At 37.7% G+C, this 19,535-nt stretch overlaps 2 protein-coding genes across 2 annotated transcripts in view; one reads left to right on the forward strand and one right to left on the reverse strand.

The window, feature by feature from the left end:
- LOC101890374 (uncharacterized) overlaps positions 1 to 14,340 on the forward strand; it is a 35,119-nt gene extending 20,779 nt beyond the window's left edge. Inside the window, exons 2-9 of the mRNA XM_011294625.3 lie at positions 4,319 to 5,100; positions 8,498 to 8,663; positions 8,728 to 8,825; positions 8,886 to 9,274; positions 10,279 to 11,596; positions 11,653 to 11,793; positions 11,942 to 12,132; positions 13,439 to 14,340. Of these exons, the coding sequence (XP_011292927.2) occupies positions 4,319 to 5,100; positions 8,498 to 8,663; positions 8,728 to 8,825; positions 8,886 to 9,274; positions 10,279 to 11,596; positions 11,653 to 11,793; positions 11,942 to 12,132; positions 13,439 to 14,030 (3,677 nt within the window). The 3' untranslated portion in view covers positions 14,031 to 14,340. The remainder of the gene's footprint in view (positions 1 to 4,318; positions 5,101 to 8,497; positions 8,664 to 8,727; positions 8,826 to 8,885; positions 9,275 to 10,278; positions 11,597 to 11,652; positions 11,794 to 11,941; positions 12,133 to 13,438) is intronic.
- Positions 14,341 to 16,111: 1,771 nt separating this feature from the next.
- LOC101890200 (protein MCM10 homolog) lies at positions 16,112 to 19,483 on the reverse strand. Its single transcript, XM_005184504.4, has one exon. It carries the CDS (start codon positions 18,856 to 18,858, stop codon positions 16,330 to 16,332), a length of 2,529 nt encoding a protein of 842 aa, XP_005184561.1. The 5' UTR covers positions 18,859 to 19,483; the 3' UTR covers positions 16,112 to 16,329.
- Positions 19,484 to 19,535: the final 52 nt, after the last annotated feature.

Below are 19,535 nucleotides of genomic sequence, written 5' to 3' on the forward strand. Positions count from 1 at the left end.
TTATTATTATTATTATTATTATTATTATTATTATTATTATTATTATTATTATTATTATTATTATTATTATTATTATTATTATTATTATTATTATTATTATTATTATTATTATTATTATTATTATTATTATTATTATTATTATTATATTATTATTATTATTATTATTATTATTATTATTATTATTATTATTATTATTATTATTATTATTATTATTATTATTATTATTATTATTATTATTATTATTATTATTATTATTATTATTTTGATGAGTTGCAAACGGAACGACAAACTCAATATACCCTCCATACTATGTATGGCGGAGAGTATAAACAATTTACCATTTTGGAGGTGAGACATTGATTTTAATTTTTGGGATAGGTATTTAAATTTGAGTAACATATTTTACAGAAACCCAATTTAATTGGAGAATTGTTGGGTTTTCGTTTGAGGTGTTCGAGTATAAAATAATGCATTTTTTCCTAAATCCATTATCAGACGGCGGATTTTGACAGAATAGAAAAGAGGTAGTCAATGAAGTAACTATCTCTTCTCTACGATTCTTCCTTCCAAAAACTGTTTCTTTCCAGAAAACTTAACTTCTGTAAATTGGACTAAAAATTGACTTTAAGATGTTTTAATACTTCTTCGGTTTTAGCATTTTGGTCAGAGAAGTCACAGGAAACTACTACTTCACTATCTTGAAATTTTAATGTAAGTTCATTTCTTTGACACATTTGAACTTCATTTTCTTGTACGGTGTAAGATTTCTATGCCGGGCCTCAGTTGTGATTTATTTTCGGATACAAATATGAAAACAAACGCCATATGTTACAATATTCTTCAAATTACCACTTTGCCCCCCCCTTTAAAAAATTACATTAGGCGTGACAACAAAGTTCTCTATTTAATTGAAATCATATTTAATTGCAAATGAGTTTCTATTCACATTTTTCCAATTTTTATTAAATGTCAATTAACATAAAAATAGAAATTGAATCCTTTTCGGTCCTTTGAAAGGAATTACAGTTATTATTACAAATTGTTAACTCCCATTTGTCATAAAATTATGGAGAATGAACTGTGTATGTGAATTGTTCAAAGACAGCCAGGGCACATAGAGGGAGAGAGGGTTGCACATAAAAATGGGCATAATTGTTATATTCGCATATGAAAGAATGTCTTTGCCCATTGTCTTAGCATCCCTTGGAAGTTACTTGTCATTCCATGTAGTCTCTAGGACAGGGACAAGGGGAGACAAGTTAGAGGCGGCTGTTAGATTGAAATTAATGTTTGCTTATATTTCAGACTACTTCAATGTTGTATAAACTTGTTTAGAATTACTGACTCAGATTTTGTTATTCCTATTAAAATTTCGGTAGAAAGACTAAATAACAGTTTAATTTAATTTTATTTCGAAATTTAAAGGAAAGATAGCTCACATTTTAGGGGAAAGAATCTGAGATAATACCCTACCATATTATACCCTAGATCTCTCTATACATTTAGCAGATTTAATATAATAACTACTTAGCTACTTCATCAGCAAATAGTCCACCTTTAAATTTTAGATTCGTTTAGTCTGTATGTATGTTATAATCAAGCGATTTTTTGAACCAATTGAGATAGAAGGTTAACATTTTGCAGACATGCATATCTTCCCAGTAGGCAGGTGAGCCATTTCGGCCCACGTTTTCGTATAACGCCCTTATAATGGTACCTCCCGATAATCGATATTTTCATTTCCACCTTATTCACTGGAACTGTTTTAAATTTCGTATTTGAAGTCCGTAACGGGTATTACAATCTATGACAAAAATTTCGTATGCAGGTCCACGTTTTCGTATAGTTCCCATGTAACATTACCTCCCGGTATTCAATTTATTCATGATTTTAACGAGAATTGTCTATATATTGTCCACGATATCGTATAGCCCCAATACAACGGTACCCCCGATATTCGGTATTTTTAAGATTTCAGCCAAAATTTTCAATGGAATTGTTTTAAAATCCACAAAAGGTGTTCCTCGTGGGTACTTTACGTTAATACGTACGTTGTCAATATTGATCATATATCCCTTACATAACGGTTCCTCCCGATATTCGGTATTTTGATGAATTTAGCCACATTTTTCAACTGAATTGTCTTAAAATTCTCGCAAGGAATTCCTTGAGAGTACTTACTTCCCTAGAAGAGAATAGTCCACATAGGTTCACGATATCGTATACCCCCCATATTAGGTACTCCCCGATATTCGGTTTTTTGATAATTTCAGCCAATTTTTTTTTAATGGAATTGCCTTAAAATCCACACTAGGGGTTCCTCCTGAGTACTTTACCCCTAGAAGGGAATTGTCTAAATAGTTCCACATTTTAGTATAGCACCCATACAACGGTACTCCCAGATATTCGGTATTTTCATGATTTTTTCGACATTATTCACCGGATTTGTTTCAAATTTCATATATAAATTTCGGAAACGTTAATACGGTATTTTTCGATTAATTTTTTTGAAATTTTTCAAGTTTCTTCCAAATGGCGGAGGGTATAAAAAGTTCGGCCCGTCCCAACATAGCTGCTTTTTACTTATTATAAATATGTTTATTTTTTTCTATCAAGAAATGCATGAAATGAAAGATTAACACTAAAATAAGCATCTCAATACCCCCTCCCCTTTACTTTCCGCCAAAAACAATCCCTCCACAACTTCAACTGAGTCATTCATTCAGGAAATTCAGACTAACTTCTCTTCGAACAAAAGAGAATTGATGAAAATAAAAACTCCAACAATATGTTTGGCGCCCAGTTGACGGGTATCCCAGCCCCGGCAAGAATGTCATGGTTTTCATTCATCTTTTTTTTTCCTTTTTACATTTCGTTGTGTTCCAATTTTTATTCAAACACTTTAACTTCGAACGGGGAGCAGGAAATAACATCACGACATTGTAGATGTAGCACCCACATCCACCGCCTCCGTCTCCATAAATGGTCCGTCATTATATTTTAATGGATCCATGTGTAACACCGAGAGGAGTTGTAGGAATGTCAGTTAAACTAAATGCTGTAGCAGCTCCTGTGTGGATGTGGACGGTTAAACGGAATGGATGTCAGTGTAAAATGAAGTGACATGAATTTCATAATTGAATATTTTGTAGGGGGCGGGGGAGCAAAGTAACCACAATTAAATGGAGCATCATAAATATCCCCATTCGAATGGGATGCAATTTTGAAATTTATAGTAAAGAATTATGGGATATTTGAAAAACTATTTTCAAAATATTTTTAAAAATTCAAATAACAATGTGCAACACAGAAAATAATTACTGAGGAAAATCCAGGAGATTATGAATGTGAAGCTAAATATGGAAGAAGCGTGTATCGGAGTTTTGAAGTTTTACATTGCAAAGTAATGTAAATAGAGGGGGCATGCCCCACTACCTTTCCTCACCTCATATCTTTTGAAATTTTCCGGTTGAGATTCCTCGGAAACCGTTGATTTTATGTATATAGTGTGGCAATATTACATATAACAAGTAAAAAATCAGTTAGTCCGGCCGGGCCGAATTTTAAAGACCCTCCACCATTTGAAACGAATTGGGGAAATTTTCAAAAAAAAAAAAAAAAATTCGTTAAAAATTCTATTCAAAACCTAAACATGCCGAATATAGCCGTTATATTGGGATCTATACGAAGACGTGGATCTGCATGGATAACTTTTGTAACATGCCATTACAATATTTAAATACGAAACTTGAAAAAATCCGGTGAATAATGTAGCTAAAATCATCAAAATACCGAATATAGGGAGGTACTATTATATCGGGGTCATACGAAGACCTAAACCTGCATAGGAAATTTTCTGTCACAGGCTATAGTCCTATTAGGAGCTTCAAATTCGAAATTTTAAACAATTGCGGTGAATATTGTACCTAAAATCGTCCACATACCGAATATAAGGAGGTGTCGTTATATCGGGGCCATACGAAGACCTGAACCTTCGTACACAATTTTCTGTCATAGGCTGTAGTTTCCATTACGAACTCTAAATACGAAATCTGAAACCACTCCGGGGAATAATGTAGCTAAAATCATCAAATCATTTTTTGTCATATGCTATAGTACCCACTACGAATTCTAAATATGAAATTTGAGAATTGTCCAACTATGTATGGTGGAGGGTATAAAAATATTTTAGAACTCCTCGTTGCCGATAATCCTTGAAAAAGTTTATATTTTCTTGTGCAAATCCTAATATTCTTCTCGATTAATCTACATATTTCTTTATCTCTCTCTCTCGCTCTCGCTCTCTTTCTCTTTTCAGCTTTCGATGTCTACTTCCCGATGACAGCGATTGAGCTGAATATGCCCTTCAATGAGAAATCGCAGAGTATTTTTTCGAAAATCCCAATTGGACAATTTCAAGTATTGTCGACGACGGAAAACACTCCCGCCCTCGACTACAGCTATAGCATGGATGACAACGATTTGCTGCGCATCAATCAGACAAGTGGTGAAGTTTTTCTCAGAGATGACTACAAAGCACCCACAGGCTCATTGCAGTTCAATATAAAAGCCAACAAGAATCGTAGCAATAATTTCTCCAAACCCACAACCAATACCCTATCGCAAATGTCCATTGAATTACATCCGCTAACGGAGGAAGAATATTGTGAAGATTTGGAAAACATTTGCTTTTGGTCATCGGCAAATTATATTATCATGGAAGATCTCGCCACACCAGCGGGCAATGGAAATTCAAAATTTAAACCAATTTTGGTCGGTTCCCTAAATCCCAGGGGAGCCAAATATTTGTGTCCCTACATGGATTTAAAATATCAGCTTTTGAATGCTTCGCAATTGTTTCAATTGCGTAATAATTTATTGATAACCCGTCAACCACTGGATTTTGAATCCCTCGATGTGGCCCAGCAAACAAATCTCTCCGTGGACATCAATTGTTTGGTTAAAATTAGCTCGAATCGTACGGAACAATTTCGCAAGCTAATTAATGTCCAGGTTATCGATCGCAATGATAATGGTCCGATTTTGCTGAATATCTCGAAGGTGTTTAATTTCAACATGGAAAGTGCCTACTTTAATGCGGTAAGTAATCAGTAATGTAAGGAGGATATGGGATTTCTTACAGGGTGAGATGAAAAAAACTGCAACCAAATTCAGACTGCTGTCATTTCTAAGCCACTCGTCCGACAGCGGATAAAATTATTCCAGTGACGGCTCATTTATTGTTTAAAAGCGTACAAAATCATTTTCCAGAAAAAAAGTTATTCGTCATGGAATTCAAGCGCGATAGTGTGATTTCTTTATATTTGGCTGGAAAACCACAAGTGGCTATCGTCGGAGCACTCCAGCTTTTAAATGTGAATTAATCTTTGGTGTCTCGTATCATTGCTCGTTACCGTGATACTGGTAGCATAGCCCGACGTCAAGGATGTGGACGGAAGAAAGTAACAACATCAACAGAAATGGTTCGAAAATTAAAGAAGCCATTTGATCGAAACCCGCGTCGCAGTGGCCGAAAAATTGCACGTGAGCTGAACATATCGCAAGATTGCATTGGTCAAATATGGAAAAAGGTGCTCGGAGTTAAGCCATTGAAATTCCAAAAAGTGCAAGAACTTACACCGCAACAGAAAGAAACCAGTAAAGAAAGTCCTAAAGTCGAACGGGGCTGACTTTATGATACCCTACACCACTTTACTAATTTAGTAGAGCTCCACATAACAATTACAAGTTTTTATGGTAGAATTTAATCATACACGCTATGATTATAATTATAATTTAAAGTTCAAAGAACTAAATATGCCGAATCATTTGTATCTTTTAAATTGGATCTTGTATTGCCCATTTGGTGCAAAATTAATTTTAAATCAGATAAAGATATATATGGGAGCTATATCCAAATCTGAACCGATCTCGATAAAATTTAGCAAAGGTATTTCTGAGCTGTATTTGATATATTTCCCTGAATATCGTTGTTACGGAGTGCATATTACGGCTGTGGGTAACAAATACAACAAATCGGATGAACAATATGTATGGGAGCTGTAGCTATATCTTAACCGATCTTCACTAAATTTGACATACTAGCTTCTGGACTCAATTCGGTCGTAAGTGCCACATTTCATCCCATATGGGCAAATATTAGACGTTTGGTGCACAATAAAAGGTAAGTCGGACGAAGTTATATATGCGAGCCATATCCAAATCTGAACCGATCTCGATAAAATTTAGCAAAGGTATTTCTAAGCTGCATTTGATATATTTCCCCAAATATTGTTGTTACAGAGCGCATATTACGGCTGCGGAGGACAAAAATAACAAATCGGATGAACAATATATATGAGAGCTATAGCTATATCTGAACCGATTTCGATCAAATTTGGCGTACTTATTTTCAGGTCCAATCTGATCGTACGTGCAAAATTCCATACTATTCGGACTGATATTACACGTTTGGTGCACAATAAAAAAAGGCAAATCGAACGAAGATATATATGGGAGCTATATCTAAATTTTGACCGATTATCTGAAATTTCAATAGGGTTCGTCCCTGGGTCAAACAAATGATTTGTGCAAAATTTCATCTGGATAGGGCAATAAATGCGAACTGTACTTTGTTTACAAAAATACATGGACAATTCGTAACAAAGGTGACCAATTCGAACACACGCTGCCCGAATGTTGCTCTGCGGTATTTTGGCTCATTCCCGGCGAAGCGCTTGCTTGAGGCGGTCGACACTTTGGTATTTTTAAGTGGCAACCTTTGCTTTCAAAAATACTCCAGACACAATAGTCCAACGATTGGTATCCGGAGATTTTGGTGACCATTGTGCGCTGGAAATGAAGCGAGGTACCTCATTGTGTAACAATTCTTGGGTGGCGCGTGCTGAGTGCTGTGGTGCTGAGTCCTGTTGGAATGTCCAAGGTCTGCGGCCAAAATGTTTGCGTGCCCAAGGCTTTTATAAACCCTCCAGAGTATATTCGCGATAATATTCGGCATTTATTCTGATGCCACGGTCGATTAATACGAGCGGAGAGCAGCCATCGGCTGTTATGGCGGGCCATACCATCACCATGGTCACCATGGTCGGCGCTTGAGTTCTGGTGGCCAACGGAAGGTGCACATTTTCAGCTGACCTCTTTGGCAAGTAAACACGATCATTTTGTTTGTTTACAAATTGCTAGACAACGAATGTTTTCTCAGCGGAGATCGGAGAAAAGCTCAACACTTTCGGCCAACCGAAGGTGCACATTTTCAGCCTTTTCAGACCTCTTTAGCGAATAAACACGATCATTTTGTTTGTTTACAAAATGCTGGGCAACGAATATTTTCTCATTGGAGAAAACCAAATTCGGCAGTTCACCACTTTCGGCAGTTCACCAAGTGAAGTAACTCTTTAGCTCTTTTGAGTCTATTTTCTTTCTGTTGCGGTGTAAGTTCATGCACTTTTTTGGATTTCGGATTTCAATGGCTTTATCCCGAGCTCATTTTTCAACATTTGCCGAATGGAATTTTGCGATATGTTCAACTCACGAGCCATTGTTCACTGCCACTGCGAAGCGGGTTTCGATCAAGTCGCTTTTATACTTTTCGAACCATTTCTGCTGATGTTGCTGTTTTCTTCTGTCCACTTCCACGGATGTCGGGCTACGCTACCAGTATCACGGTAACGAGCGATGGTACGAGACACAAAAGATTTATTCACATTTAAATGCTGGAGTGCACTAACGATAGCCACTTGTGGTTTTCCAGCCAAATATAAAGATATCACGTTTGAATTCCATCACGAATAACTTTTTTTCTGGAAAATTCTTTCCAAAATGCTTTTGTACGCTTGTAAACAATATAATGAGATGTCACTGGAATAATTTTAACAGCAGTCGGACGAGTGGCTTAGAAATGGCAGCAGTCGGAAGTTGGTTGCAGTTTTTTCATCTCACGATTGGCATTCGCTATGAAATTAATAAATCCGAAGGACAAGCTCTTCGTGTATGAGGACTAAATTTGGCATATTCCTCATGGCCAGCTGTTCCTCGCATGTTCAGACGTTGGTAGACCGAGCGATATGGTTGTTTACGCATTAAAATATTACAATACATAAATACGTTTTTGAAATTCTTAAATTTGTATTAAATTTTTTACAACACAAAAAAGGAGGTAGTGAAGCGCACCCGGTTCAGCTAGTATTATATAGTTTCCAATTTCCATTGTGTACTTTGAATCGGACCTGTACTTTCGACTATAGCTGGATTTTCTTCCATTCATATCCTTTGCTTACTCCTTCTGGCATTCAAGAGTTTCACATTGACTTTTGGTTGGCGACCAATGGAACCAAGTCTTGAATGTCGTTTCCGTCGTACATAAAATTCTTACGAACTTATAGGCCTTGGGTTTCCAGAACAGTCGTAATATTTGTAGATTTAATTCAAACGGGCGAAACTTATTTTATAAGTGAACTCATAATATCTTTACTTTCAGAATGAAAATATTGGCGAGAAAATATTATTTATGGACAAGGATTCGGTGGCAACGAATGTTTATCAGACCTATAAAATAATCAATGATACACTGGATTTAGTGCGGCCAGTTTGTAATGTTTATGAGGGTGAATACCCAAGAAGGAGGAACACCATGATAAGCTGTCGTAAGTTCAACGCGTTGCTAACGATTTTTTGGAATCCTTCTTATCCCATTTTTTTCTTTTACAGAAGTACGTTTTGCCCGCAATGGTGTGGCCAATCAGCCATCCTATTGTTTTGCCCTGCAGGCCAGTGACGAAACAATTGAGGGTGCCAGCCGAAATACGGTAATCAAATATTTCCCTAAATAAATATATTATTTAATTAATTTTTTCTTTCCAATCTAGGCCACAGCGAATATTTGCATTAAAACGGACCCCGAGTTAATCTTGGAAGCCAATCATCCACAGGCCTTGCCGCTGCGTACCAGGCAAAATCGTAAAATGAATGTTGTCAATACGGATGACAATGATCTGTTGAATTCGGATAGTTTTAGTCGCACCCTGACACGTAGCATACCGAACTCATATCCCAAAGATGTCTATGTGTATCGTACGGCCCAGCCAATGTATCGGGTGACACAGCCAGCAGATTTTCGTAATCTTATACGTTTGCCACAGCTAAAATTCACTTTGATTGAAGATCGTAGCCAGGCATTTGGTATAACATCGGCGGCTGGGATAATTTACGTTAAGGATATTGTCGCCCTGAAATATGCACCGGAAACTATATATTTGTAAGTATGTACAGGGTGAGATAAAAAAACTGTAACCAGCTTCAGACTGTTGTCATTTCGAAGTCACTCCTCCGACAGCTGTTAAAATTATTCCAGTGACAGCTCATTACGTGACGGAAAGTAGAAAAGCGACCGCGTCGCAGTGGTTTTCGGTTTTCTCCGAATTTGGATGAGAAAACATTCGTTGTCCAGCAGTTTGTAAACAAACAAAATGATCGTGTTTGTTTGCCAAAGAGGTCAGCTGAAAATGTGCACCTTCGGTTGGCCACCAGAACTGAAGCACCGTCCATGCTGATGGTGTGGGCCGCCATAACAGCCGATGGTCGCTCTCCGCTCGTGTTAATTGACTGTGGCATCAGAATAAATGCCAAATATTATCGCGAAAATATTCTAAAGGGTGTATTAAAGCCTTGGGCATGCAAACGTTTTGTCCGCAGACCTTGACATTCCAACAGGACTGAGGACCATCTCAGCAGGCGCCACCTAAATATGGTAACAAAATGAGGTTCCTCGCTTCATTTCCAATGCACAATGCACCAAAATCTCCGGATAACAATCTGGACTATTGTGTCTGGAGTATTTTGGAAAGCAAGGTTGGTACTAAAAAATATTAATGTGTCGATCACCTCAAGCAAGCGGTTCACCGGAAATAAAACAAAACAAAAAATGTAAAAATTATGGCGTTTGACTTTGTTGCAGTTTTTTTTTGTCTCACCCTGTAGTAAGAAGTTTGGCAATAATCAGGGAAGGTTTGATTTACCAGTAATAACGGATGGATACTTCGTCCAGAAAGGTATCAGCGAGGAATTTTAAGATTTGGTGTTTTAAGCATCGGCTATATTAGGAGTTGTTACAGGTTATGCCTGTCCTATAAAGAGAAGATTTGTTAAAGCACGGCGGCCCATTCTCATGATCCTTAATTACAAACATTAACTTACATTTCTCTTTTTAATCCTTGATTACCTTCACTCAATTTTCCATTTCCATCTCTCTCCTCATTGCAGCCTCAACGTAACCTGGCACGACATCTATCAGCGTTCCTTTGTAATCAATGTCCATTTGCGGGAGGGCCGACCGGGTAATGTAACCTGTGAACATAAAGTGAAATCGAAAAGTCAAACATGTGCCCAAATCAAATATCGCAACCAATGCCAATCGTTTTGTGGCCTAGCCACCAATGGCGGTAGTTGTGTATGGCGTGGCACCAACAGTGCTCGCTTCAGTTCAAATTATGCTTCCTGTGTTCCCAATGCCACATTTTGTCCTGACAATGTCTGTGATCCGTTGGAGGAGATCAACACCTTTGTCTGTCCGCAAGATTGTACGGGTGGTAATAAAATACTTAGCCCCCTGTCGGTGAGTGATAAACGTAAGGGTATTTCATCGGCCTCTGGCACCTGTACATGTGATGATAATGGTAATTGTGCCTGCACCCCGCTGGATGAGGATGAACCCAAGCCGAAGAAGAGGAAACAAAATAAGGGAGAAGCTAAAGCGGAACATAATGCCTATAGATCTGAAGCACCAACAATATTAGCGGAAAACCCTTCCCCAACTAATGCCACATTGAGAGAGGAACATAAATCCCCCACGGCCCGGGTGGAGGCTGAAAGTCTCATTAATGTCAAGGGATTTGAGTGTAATCAAACCTGTATAATAATTGCCATAGTATGTCCCAGCACTCTGCTGATACTTACCACATGTTTGTTGGTATCCCGTTTGGGGAGACGAAAAAAGTCACGCGACATGAACTCCCTTGGCAATAGAGATGGTGGGCAAAAAGCTGCCCTGGATGGCTGCCGGGAATCACAATGTAGTGCATCCGGCAGTGGCTTGCCATTGGTACAGCTGGAAAACAGCTACACTTTTCATAGTTCTGTGGTCGATTCAAAATGGGAATTTCCCAGAGAAAACTTGCAGTTGGATTCCATTTTGGGTGAGGGAGAGTTTGGTAAAGTTATGAAGGCATATGCCACAGATATTGCCAATAGTCCAGGAGTGACAACTGTTGCGGTGAAAATGTTGAAAAAAGGTGCCAATTCTGTGGAATACATGGCTCTACTCTCCGAATTCCAGCTGCTGCAGGAAGTATCCCATCCGAATGTTATAAAGCTATTGGGTGCCTGTACCAAAGGTGATACGCCGCTGATTATAATTGAGTACGCCAAATATGGAGCCCTTAGGAGTTATTTACGTTTGTGTCGTAAGCTGGAATATAGCGGTGCAGAATTTACCGATGGCATGGAACCAATGACTGTGAGGAGCATTCTCTCTTTTGCCTGGCAAATATGCAAGGGAATGGCCTATTTGACGGATATTAAGGTGGGTAGGAAAATATTTGCCAGAGATTATTTTTAATTGTTGTTTTTCATTTTCAGTTGGTCCATCGAGATCTGGCCGCCCGCAATGTCCTTTTGGCCGAGGGCCATATTTGTAAGATATCTGATTTTGGTTTGACTCGAGATGTCTATGAAGATGATGCCTATTTGAAACGTTCACGGGAACGTGTCCCGGTTAAGGTATGAAATTGGGTGGGCATCCAAAAATCATTGGAAATCCGCGGGGTTTTAAAAAACACTTTTAGAAGTGTTCTTGGAAATTTTGGAAATTTTTTTGTTTTTGGAAAAAAATTAGTCTCTCTAAAATTCTCATATTTTACCTTTTTAGTGGATGGCTCCGGAATCGCTGGCCGACAATGTTTACACTTCCAAATCTGATGTCTGGGCATTTGGTGTGCTGTGTTGGGAGTTAATAACCCTGGGTGCATCTCCATATCCCGGCATACCAGTACAGAATTTATATCATTTACTAAAGAGCGGTTATCGCATGGAAAAACCTGAAAATTGTTCGGATGAAATGTAAGTACAAATTTTAGAAAATTCTCGCTTAAAAACATTCGCAAACAAGTCAACATTAAAAAAAATATCTTTAAAAAATCTAACTTTTGTAAATTTAACGGTCCCCTAAAAAGAGGACTTTATGTATATAAGACCTCATGGAGGACTTCTATGTATGGAAGACCTCATGGGGACTTCTATGTATATAAGACCTCATGGGGACTTCTATGTATAGAAGATCTATAGGAGACCTTATGGAGGACTTCTTTTTATAGGAGACCTCATGTAGCATACTTCTATCTATAGAAGACCTCATGGAGGACTTATATGTATAGAAGACCTCATGGAGCACTTCTATCTATAGAAGACCTCATTGAATACTTCTATCTATAGAAGACCTCATGAAGCATTTCTATCTATAGAAGACCTCATGAAGCATTTCTATCTATAGAAGACCTCATGAAGCATTTCTATCTATAGAAGACCTCATGGACTATCTATAGAAGAGAACCAAAGAAAATGTTATAAAAAGCTATCGTCCTTTAATTTTTTTTTTTTTAAATATTTAAAGAAATCCACGTTTTTTTCCTTCACATAATTTTTCATAAATATTTAAAGAAATCCACGTTTTCTTCCTTCACATAATTTTTCATAAATATTTTAAAAAATCCACGTTTCCTCCTTTAAATAATTTTTCAAAATAATTAAAAAAAAAACACTTTTTCGTTGTTCAGAGAAATTTTCAAAAATATTTTAAAAAAATCCACGTTTTCGTCCTTCGAAATTATTTTAAAGCAATCCACGTTTTTGTCCTTCAAAGAATTTTTAGAAATATTTAAAAAAATAAATCCACGTTTTCGTCCTTCAAAGAATTTTTCAAAATATTTAAAAAAAATCACATTTTGTCCTTCAAAGAATTTTTTAAAAACATTTTTAAAAAATCCACTTTTTCGTCCTTCAAAGAATTTTTCAAAAATATTTAAAAAAATCCCCGTTTTTGTCCTTCAAAGAATTTTTCAAAAATATTTCAAAAAATTCACATTTTCGTCTTTTAAAGAATTTTTCAATAATATTTAAAAAAATCGACGTTTTCGTCCTTCAAAGAATTTTTTCAAAAATATTTAAAAAAAATCAAAAATATTTCTAAAAAAAATCCACACTTTATGACTCTGAAAGTACTATTTTTCTTAAGCTACGTTTCATACCTTTGATAGACTCTCAGAAAAAAATTTTAAATTACTTCAAAACCCCCGTTTTGTGATTCTAGTAGTCCTTTAAATATACGACTAATGGCTTCTAATACTTTATTTCCCCTTTTTTATTTCAGCTACTCATTGGTACAATCCTGCTGGATGGATGATCCCAATGCCCGGCCATCATTCAAATTTTTGGCATCAGAATTTGAAAAGCTGATGGGTAACAACACCAAATCCTTTTCGAATCCCACCTATTGCGAAGAAGAAGAAATTCACAGTCCCACAACATCTCACGCGGCCACAGACTTCAAGGAAACACCCCACAACGATGATGAATCAAATGTATTGGAAGATTTATGGAAACCACCAAAAGTCCTCTACGATATACAAGATTGTTCCAGCCGTGATACATTTTCATTTTCCAGTAGTTTTCTACCACCACCCGGTTATGATATGCCCCGGCCACTACATGAATCGCGAACACTTGATTCACGTTATGAAAATGATTTAAGATATCCAATGGCTACATTGAGGAAATCATCACTCGGTACACCATCGAGGGAAATGTATACACTGCCAGTGAAACGAGGACGTTCATATATGGATGTAACCGCTCGAGCTAATATGGCGGAAAATTGTGAAAAGATGGAGCTATCGAAAACGATTTCATTTAAATTTTCCAGTATACTCAATGTGAATGAGCAAAATGAGAGTTCGGCCTAGAGGACTAGCGGAGGCTACTCCAATTTTATAGACTGATTTTAGAAGTTGTTTTTCATTTTCTTTCATGCTATCAAAGTGCACTGAATATAAGGACTCTCTAGATTAGTGAGGTCACTTGCTATGGCTATACTCTAGACATAGACGTAAAATTTTACGTTTTTTTCTGTTTTATTTGTAAGAATTTTTATATGAAATACCCATAATTTGTAGCCAATTTTTTATTCGGAAAAAAGTTTAAGATCATCTTTTTATCTGCAATAATGCAATTGAAATAAATTATCTAAAATATCTCATTTCTAGTCTAATACAAAATCCAAATATATGTACATACCAAAATAAATATATAATCGTTTAGAAAAAATAAAATAACTGCCTTCACATTCTTGTTTTGAGACAGAATTTAAGGCATAGAACTCGCCATAATATTTACAGGTCTCATGAAGGCATTTTATCCACAGAAGACTCTATGCAGGCCCTCTATCCATGGAAGACCTCAAGGAGACCCTCTATCCATGGAAGACCTCAGGGAGACCTTCTATCCATAGAAGACTTCATGGAGACATTCTATCCAAAGAAGACTTCGTATAGGCTTCTATCCATAGATAGAAGGCCTCAAGAAGATCTTCTAACTATAGAAATCCATACGAATGGTTTCTATTTATAGAAGACCTAATGGTGGCCTTCTATCTAGTACAGGGTGATATAAAAACAAGTAAAAAAGCTGTAAGGCCGGGCCTAACTTTGAGTACCCTCCACCATTTGGAACGAATTGGGCAATTCTCAAAAACAATAAAATCCTTTAAAAATTCTGTTAAAATCCTAAAAATACCGATTGTAGCTGTTATATTAGGGTCTATACGACGACATGGACCTGCATAGGTAACTGTTGTCATAAGCCATTACAATATTTAAATGCGAAACTTAAAAAAATCGGTGAATATTTTAGCTAAAATCATCAAAATACCGAATATCGGGAGGTACCGTTATATGGGAGCTATACGAAGACGTGGACCTGCACAGACAATCTCCTGTCATAGACTGTAGTATCCATTACGAACTTCAAATACCAAATTTCAAACAATTCCGGTGAATAAAATCATCAAAATACCAAATATCGGGAGGTACCGTTATACGAAGACGAGGACCTGCACAGACAATTTTCTGTCTTAGGCTGTAGCATCCATTACGAACATCAAATACCAAATTTGAAACAATTCCGGTGAATAATGTCGCTAACATCAACAAAGTACCGAATATCGGAAGGTACCGTTATATGGGGGCTATACGAAGACGTGGACCTACATGGCCCATTTTCAATACCAGAAGTCCTGCAGACATAATATACATTTGAGTAAAATTTTATCAATCTACTTTAATTCGTTCGGAAGCTAGAGTGATTTCCACAGACGGATAGACGGACGGATATTGCTAAATCGGAAATAGCATCAAATGTTAGAATAAGTTTAGATTTGTTCGAATTGGTCACCTTTAGCACGAATTATGACCTTCAAACGGCCAATGAAACCGCCACATGCTGGCCGAATGTTGCTCTGCATTATTTTGGCCCATTCCCGGCGAAGCACTTGTTTGAGGTGATCGACACTTTGGTATTTTTAGTGCCAACCTTGCTTTCCAAAATACTCCAGACACAATAATCCAACGGATTGGTATCCGGAGATTTTGGTGGCCATTGTGCGCTGGAAATGAAGCGAGGAACCTCATTTTGTAACCATTCGTGGGTGGCGCGTGATGAGTCCTGTAGGAATGTCCAAAGTCTGCGGCCAAAATGTTTGGGTGGCCAAGGCTTTAATGCACCCCCCCAGAATATTTTCGCGATAATATTCGGCATTAATTCTGATGCCACGGTCGATTAATACGAGCGGAGAGCGATCATCGGCTGTTATGGCGGCCCACACCATCACCATGGCCGGCGCTTAAGTTCTGGTGGCCAACCGAAGGTGCACATTTTCAGTATAGGACACCTCATATAATCCTTCTATCTATTAAAGACCTCATAGAGGCATATAAAAACCTATTGAGTATTTCAGTCTGTAGAAGACCATATATCAGCAAACTAAACATTTTCAAATAGTTTTTAGAATCATTTATTTTTTTGTACAATTTGAATTGGTCCACATAATATTTTATTGTCATCTTTGTTCTCTCTTTTCTTTATTCGATACAAAATCTTAAAACAATAATAAACGAGTGTCTAAAATATCTGCTTAATATTTAACTAATACATTCTTACTTCTAAATAATCAACTAAACAAAGAAAATATGAAACCATTGAAATTACCTAATCGTCTGGAACGGCAAGATTTAAATTTGCCTTGCCCGAAATACTGCCAATAAACATTTCCTCATCGCCGCGCACCGACAACTCTTGAGCACCAGTGGCCACTTTACGTTCGCGTATCATTGCACAACGTTCCCAACGTGAACCGTTGCAATTGGAACAGCAGGTCTTGGGCAGTCTAAAGACGGACACAGTACGATTACCACAATCTTTACATTGGAAGAAACGTTTCTCCGCATCGACAACTTTCAGCGGATGTCGTTCCTGTTTACAGCGTTCGGCTGCCGAGAAGGCCGTGTATTTGCATGTTTTACATATAACGGCCTTGCAGGCCATTTTATAGGTCGATAACATTTTCTCCTCCAAAGCTTCCTTTTTCTCCAATTTACTGAAATACTTCTCCTGCTCCTCTCGTTCACGCATATCGATGAGATTGGTGTGTGACGATGTGGCATCCATAATGCGTTGTATGCGACTTTTACGTTCCTTTTCCCGCTCCTCCTCGTCCAGCTTCTGTTTCTTGGCATCATTGCTCATGAACTTTTCATTGAGATCATCGATGGCCCGACGTTTGCCCTCCCTGGTGCCACGCGTGGAATTGGGATCAATTTTTTGAATGGGTTTCTTTTTGAGAATCTCTAAAGCTTTTTGTTTAGCCAGTGAGGCACGTCTTTCGCCAATGTTTACCTCCAACGAAAAATTATCCTTCGATAAGGTGGGAGATTTGGTGGTAAAGGAAAATTCACGATTTTTAAATTTATCTGACGCACTTGAAAAGGATGATGATAGCGATGACGACGAGGTTGTGGGTGATGTTTGCTTTCCGGCTGCGGGTGTGGAGGTTTGTTGTTTGCTGAAAATTGAATCTCTACTTTTCACCGATTGTGGGGTACTAGGCGCTGCTGGGCTGGATGGTGATGATGCCCCGGTTTTGGCCGATTCTGCCTGCAGAATCTGTAATCGCTCCAAATCTTTAAGACGCTGCTTACGACCTGCCTCAACATTACATGCTATTTTTGACACCGGACCTTCTCGGGCTGCATAGGGTATGGTGGTTACACCCGTCTTCGGTTTTGATTCGTGATTCACACTGCCCGCAAACGGTGATATGGCATATTCTGATAAATTACTCAACCTTTGGTTATCTTTCGACGACAACTTGGCACTTTTCTTTGCCGGAACTGCTGTATAAGATTGCCCTCCATAGAATACTTCCGATTTTCCCAAAACCTTGTTTCGCAAATCCTGTAGACCACGACCAGCATTGGCGGACTGTAACTCAGAACGTTTCGACATTTTGGAGAATTCTTGTTTTACATGGAACACGCATGTGTCACATTCACTCAAATTGACCAGGGCATTACAAATTTCCCCATTTCGTTTCACCGCCTTACATGCACCCAAATCTTTGGATTGTCCCAAAATCATGACCTTAGCTGCAGTATCAATGGAAAGGCAAGCCACATCGGTATTCTCGCTACGTTTTTCAAAGACAGTCGGATTCAATACTGCCAGGCAAGTACCCTGTGCGGTCTTCCACAAATCTTTGTAGGCACTGCCAAATAAGAACAATGACACGGTTTTAATTTCGCCTCTCAAATCAGACAAACGCCATATACAAAAGGGTTTATCTTTTTTAGTCTTCTGCGTTGGCCCCTTGTGGGTCAGCACACCTCCAATTACCCAATCTTTTGTTAAATCTCCCGTCTGTATGTGACGGGCAATGGTGGCAAAAGCTACCGGTTGTCGTCCGGCCATTCTTTCCTTAAGCAACGAACTCGAAATCAGCGGGTTGATAATACGTAACCCAAAGACAGGATCCATATACACTGAACACTGTGAACTGCCGCTGGACAAGAAGGCCTGTTCATTAAGAGATTTTCCTTTTCCGGCTGCAGTAGTTTCTTCGTTTGAAACTTTAGCCTTGAAAGAATTCGTTATAAGAGATTGTCTCTTGACGGGATTATGTTGATTTTTGATATGTATATTCAGCGACGATTTGGGTATACCAGACTCCTTCTCTTTGATCATGGCATCGACCTCTTTCTCAACTCTAGCCTCTTTTCTGGCATCATTTTGTTGTTTCAACTTTTTATTAACATCGGAACCATACTCATTGTATTTCCTCTCCAAGAAGTTACGAACCTCTTCGTCATCGGATGAGTCTACCTCTTCCATGCGGCTCTCAGCCTCCTTTGCTGCCTTCTTGGCCAATTTTGTATCGACTTCATAGCTAAATGCATCTGCAAAAGTACTATCTTCCTTCAAACGTGGTACCGCCGCTGTTTTGGACTTTTCTTTTACGGCAGAATTGTCCGCCTCTTCCTCAGCTTCGGCGAGAATTTTATCCAGGGCCAACAGCTCTGCATCATCATCAATATTTTCTTTCGGCTTTGTCTTGGCATTATCTTTGCATGCGGGTGTTTTTGTTTTCTCTTGCTCCTCTGCCTCGCAAAGTATCTTTTCCAGGGCTAACAGTTCGGCATCATCGTCAATGGATTCATCATTTGTTCTCTCTTGCGGACTCATTAGAAGGCTTTAATTTACGTTATTTTTTTATTTAATGGACAATCTCACGTCTTCATTGACGGAAATGCTTGGAAAACTAATGGTGTGGGTCGGATCTGTTGTGAAATAAAATTTCTTTTTTTATGAAAATTGCGCCTTTTTTTCTCAGAGTTGATATGGGTGCAACTGTCTATTGAGATGAAATGGCATGGTCATACATCACACTGAACAATCTATGTGACTTGGCCACACATTGAAAAAATGTATATAAAATTTGATTTTATACAATTTTTGAATGTTTTCAAGAATATCTTTTACAATAAATGGGATTTTGGTACGCCGCGGTCCACGCAGTTGAAAACTATCACAAAATTATGAATAGAATTTAATAATTCTTGTAGCCTATCTTCAATGATTTGTTTTGCTCTGTAAAAATTCTACTGCTTTTCTTCAGAATTGTATGCAATGTTGAAAATTGTTAGCCTTGATGTCTTTAAAAACTGCTTGACAGTTATCATAATATTTTGAAGGTATTTGTAAAAGCATTGCAAAACTGTAGAAGATGGGATTATTTTTTAAGGAACAATTAGATGGAACTGAACAAATGTGATTATGTAACTGATAATCATTCAAAAAATCTTTCAAATCTACCATTACATGTTTAACAAGAAAAAAACAATATGTTTGACCGTGAATAA

This window comes from Musca domestica, unplaced genomic scaffold, assembly GCF_030504385.1.
Source record: "Musca domestica strain aabys unplaced genomic scaffold, Musca_domestica.polishedcontigs.V.1.1 3, whole genome shotgun sequence".
Classification (NCBI taxonomy): domain Eukaryota; kingdom Metazoa; phylum Arthropoda; class Insecta; order Diptera; family Muscidae; genus Musca; species Musca domestica.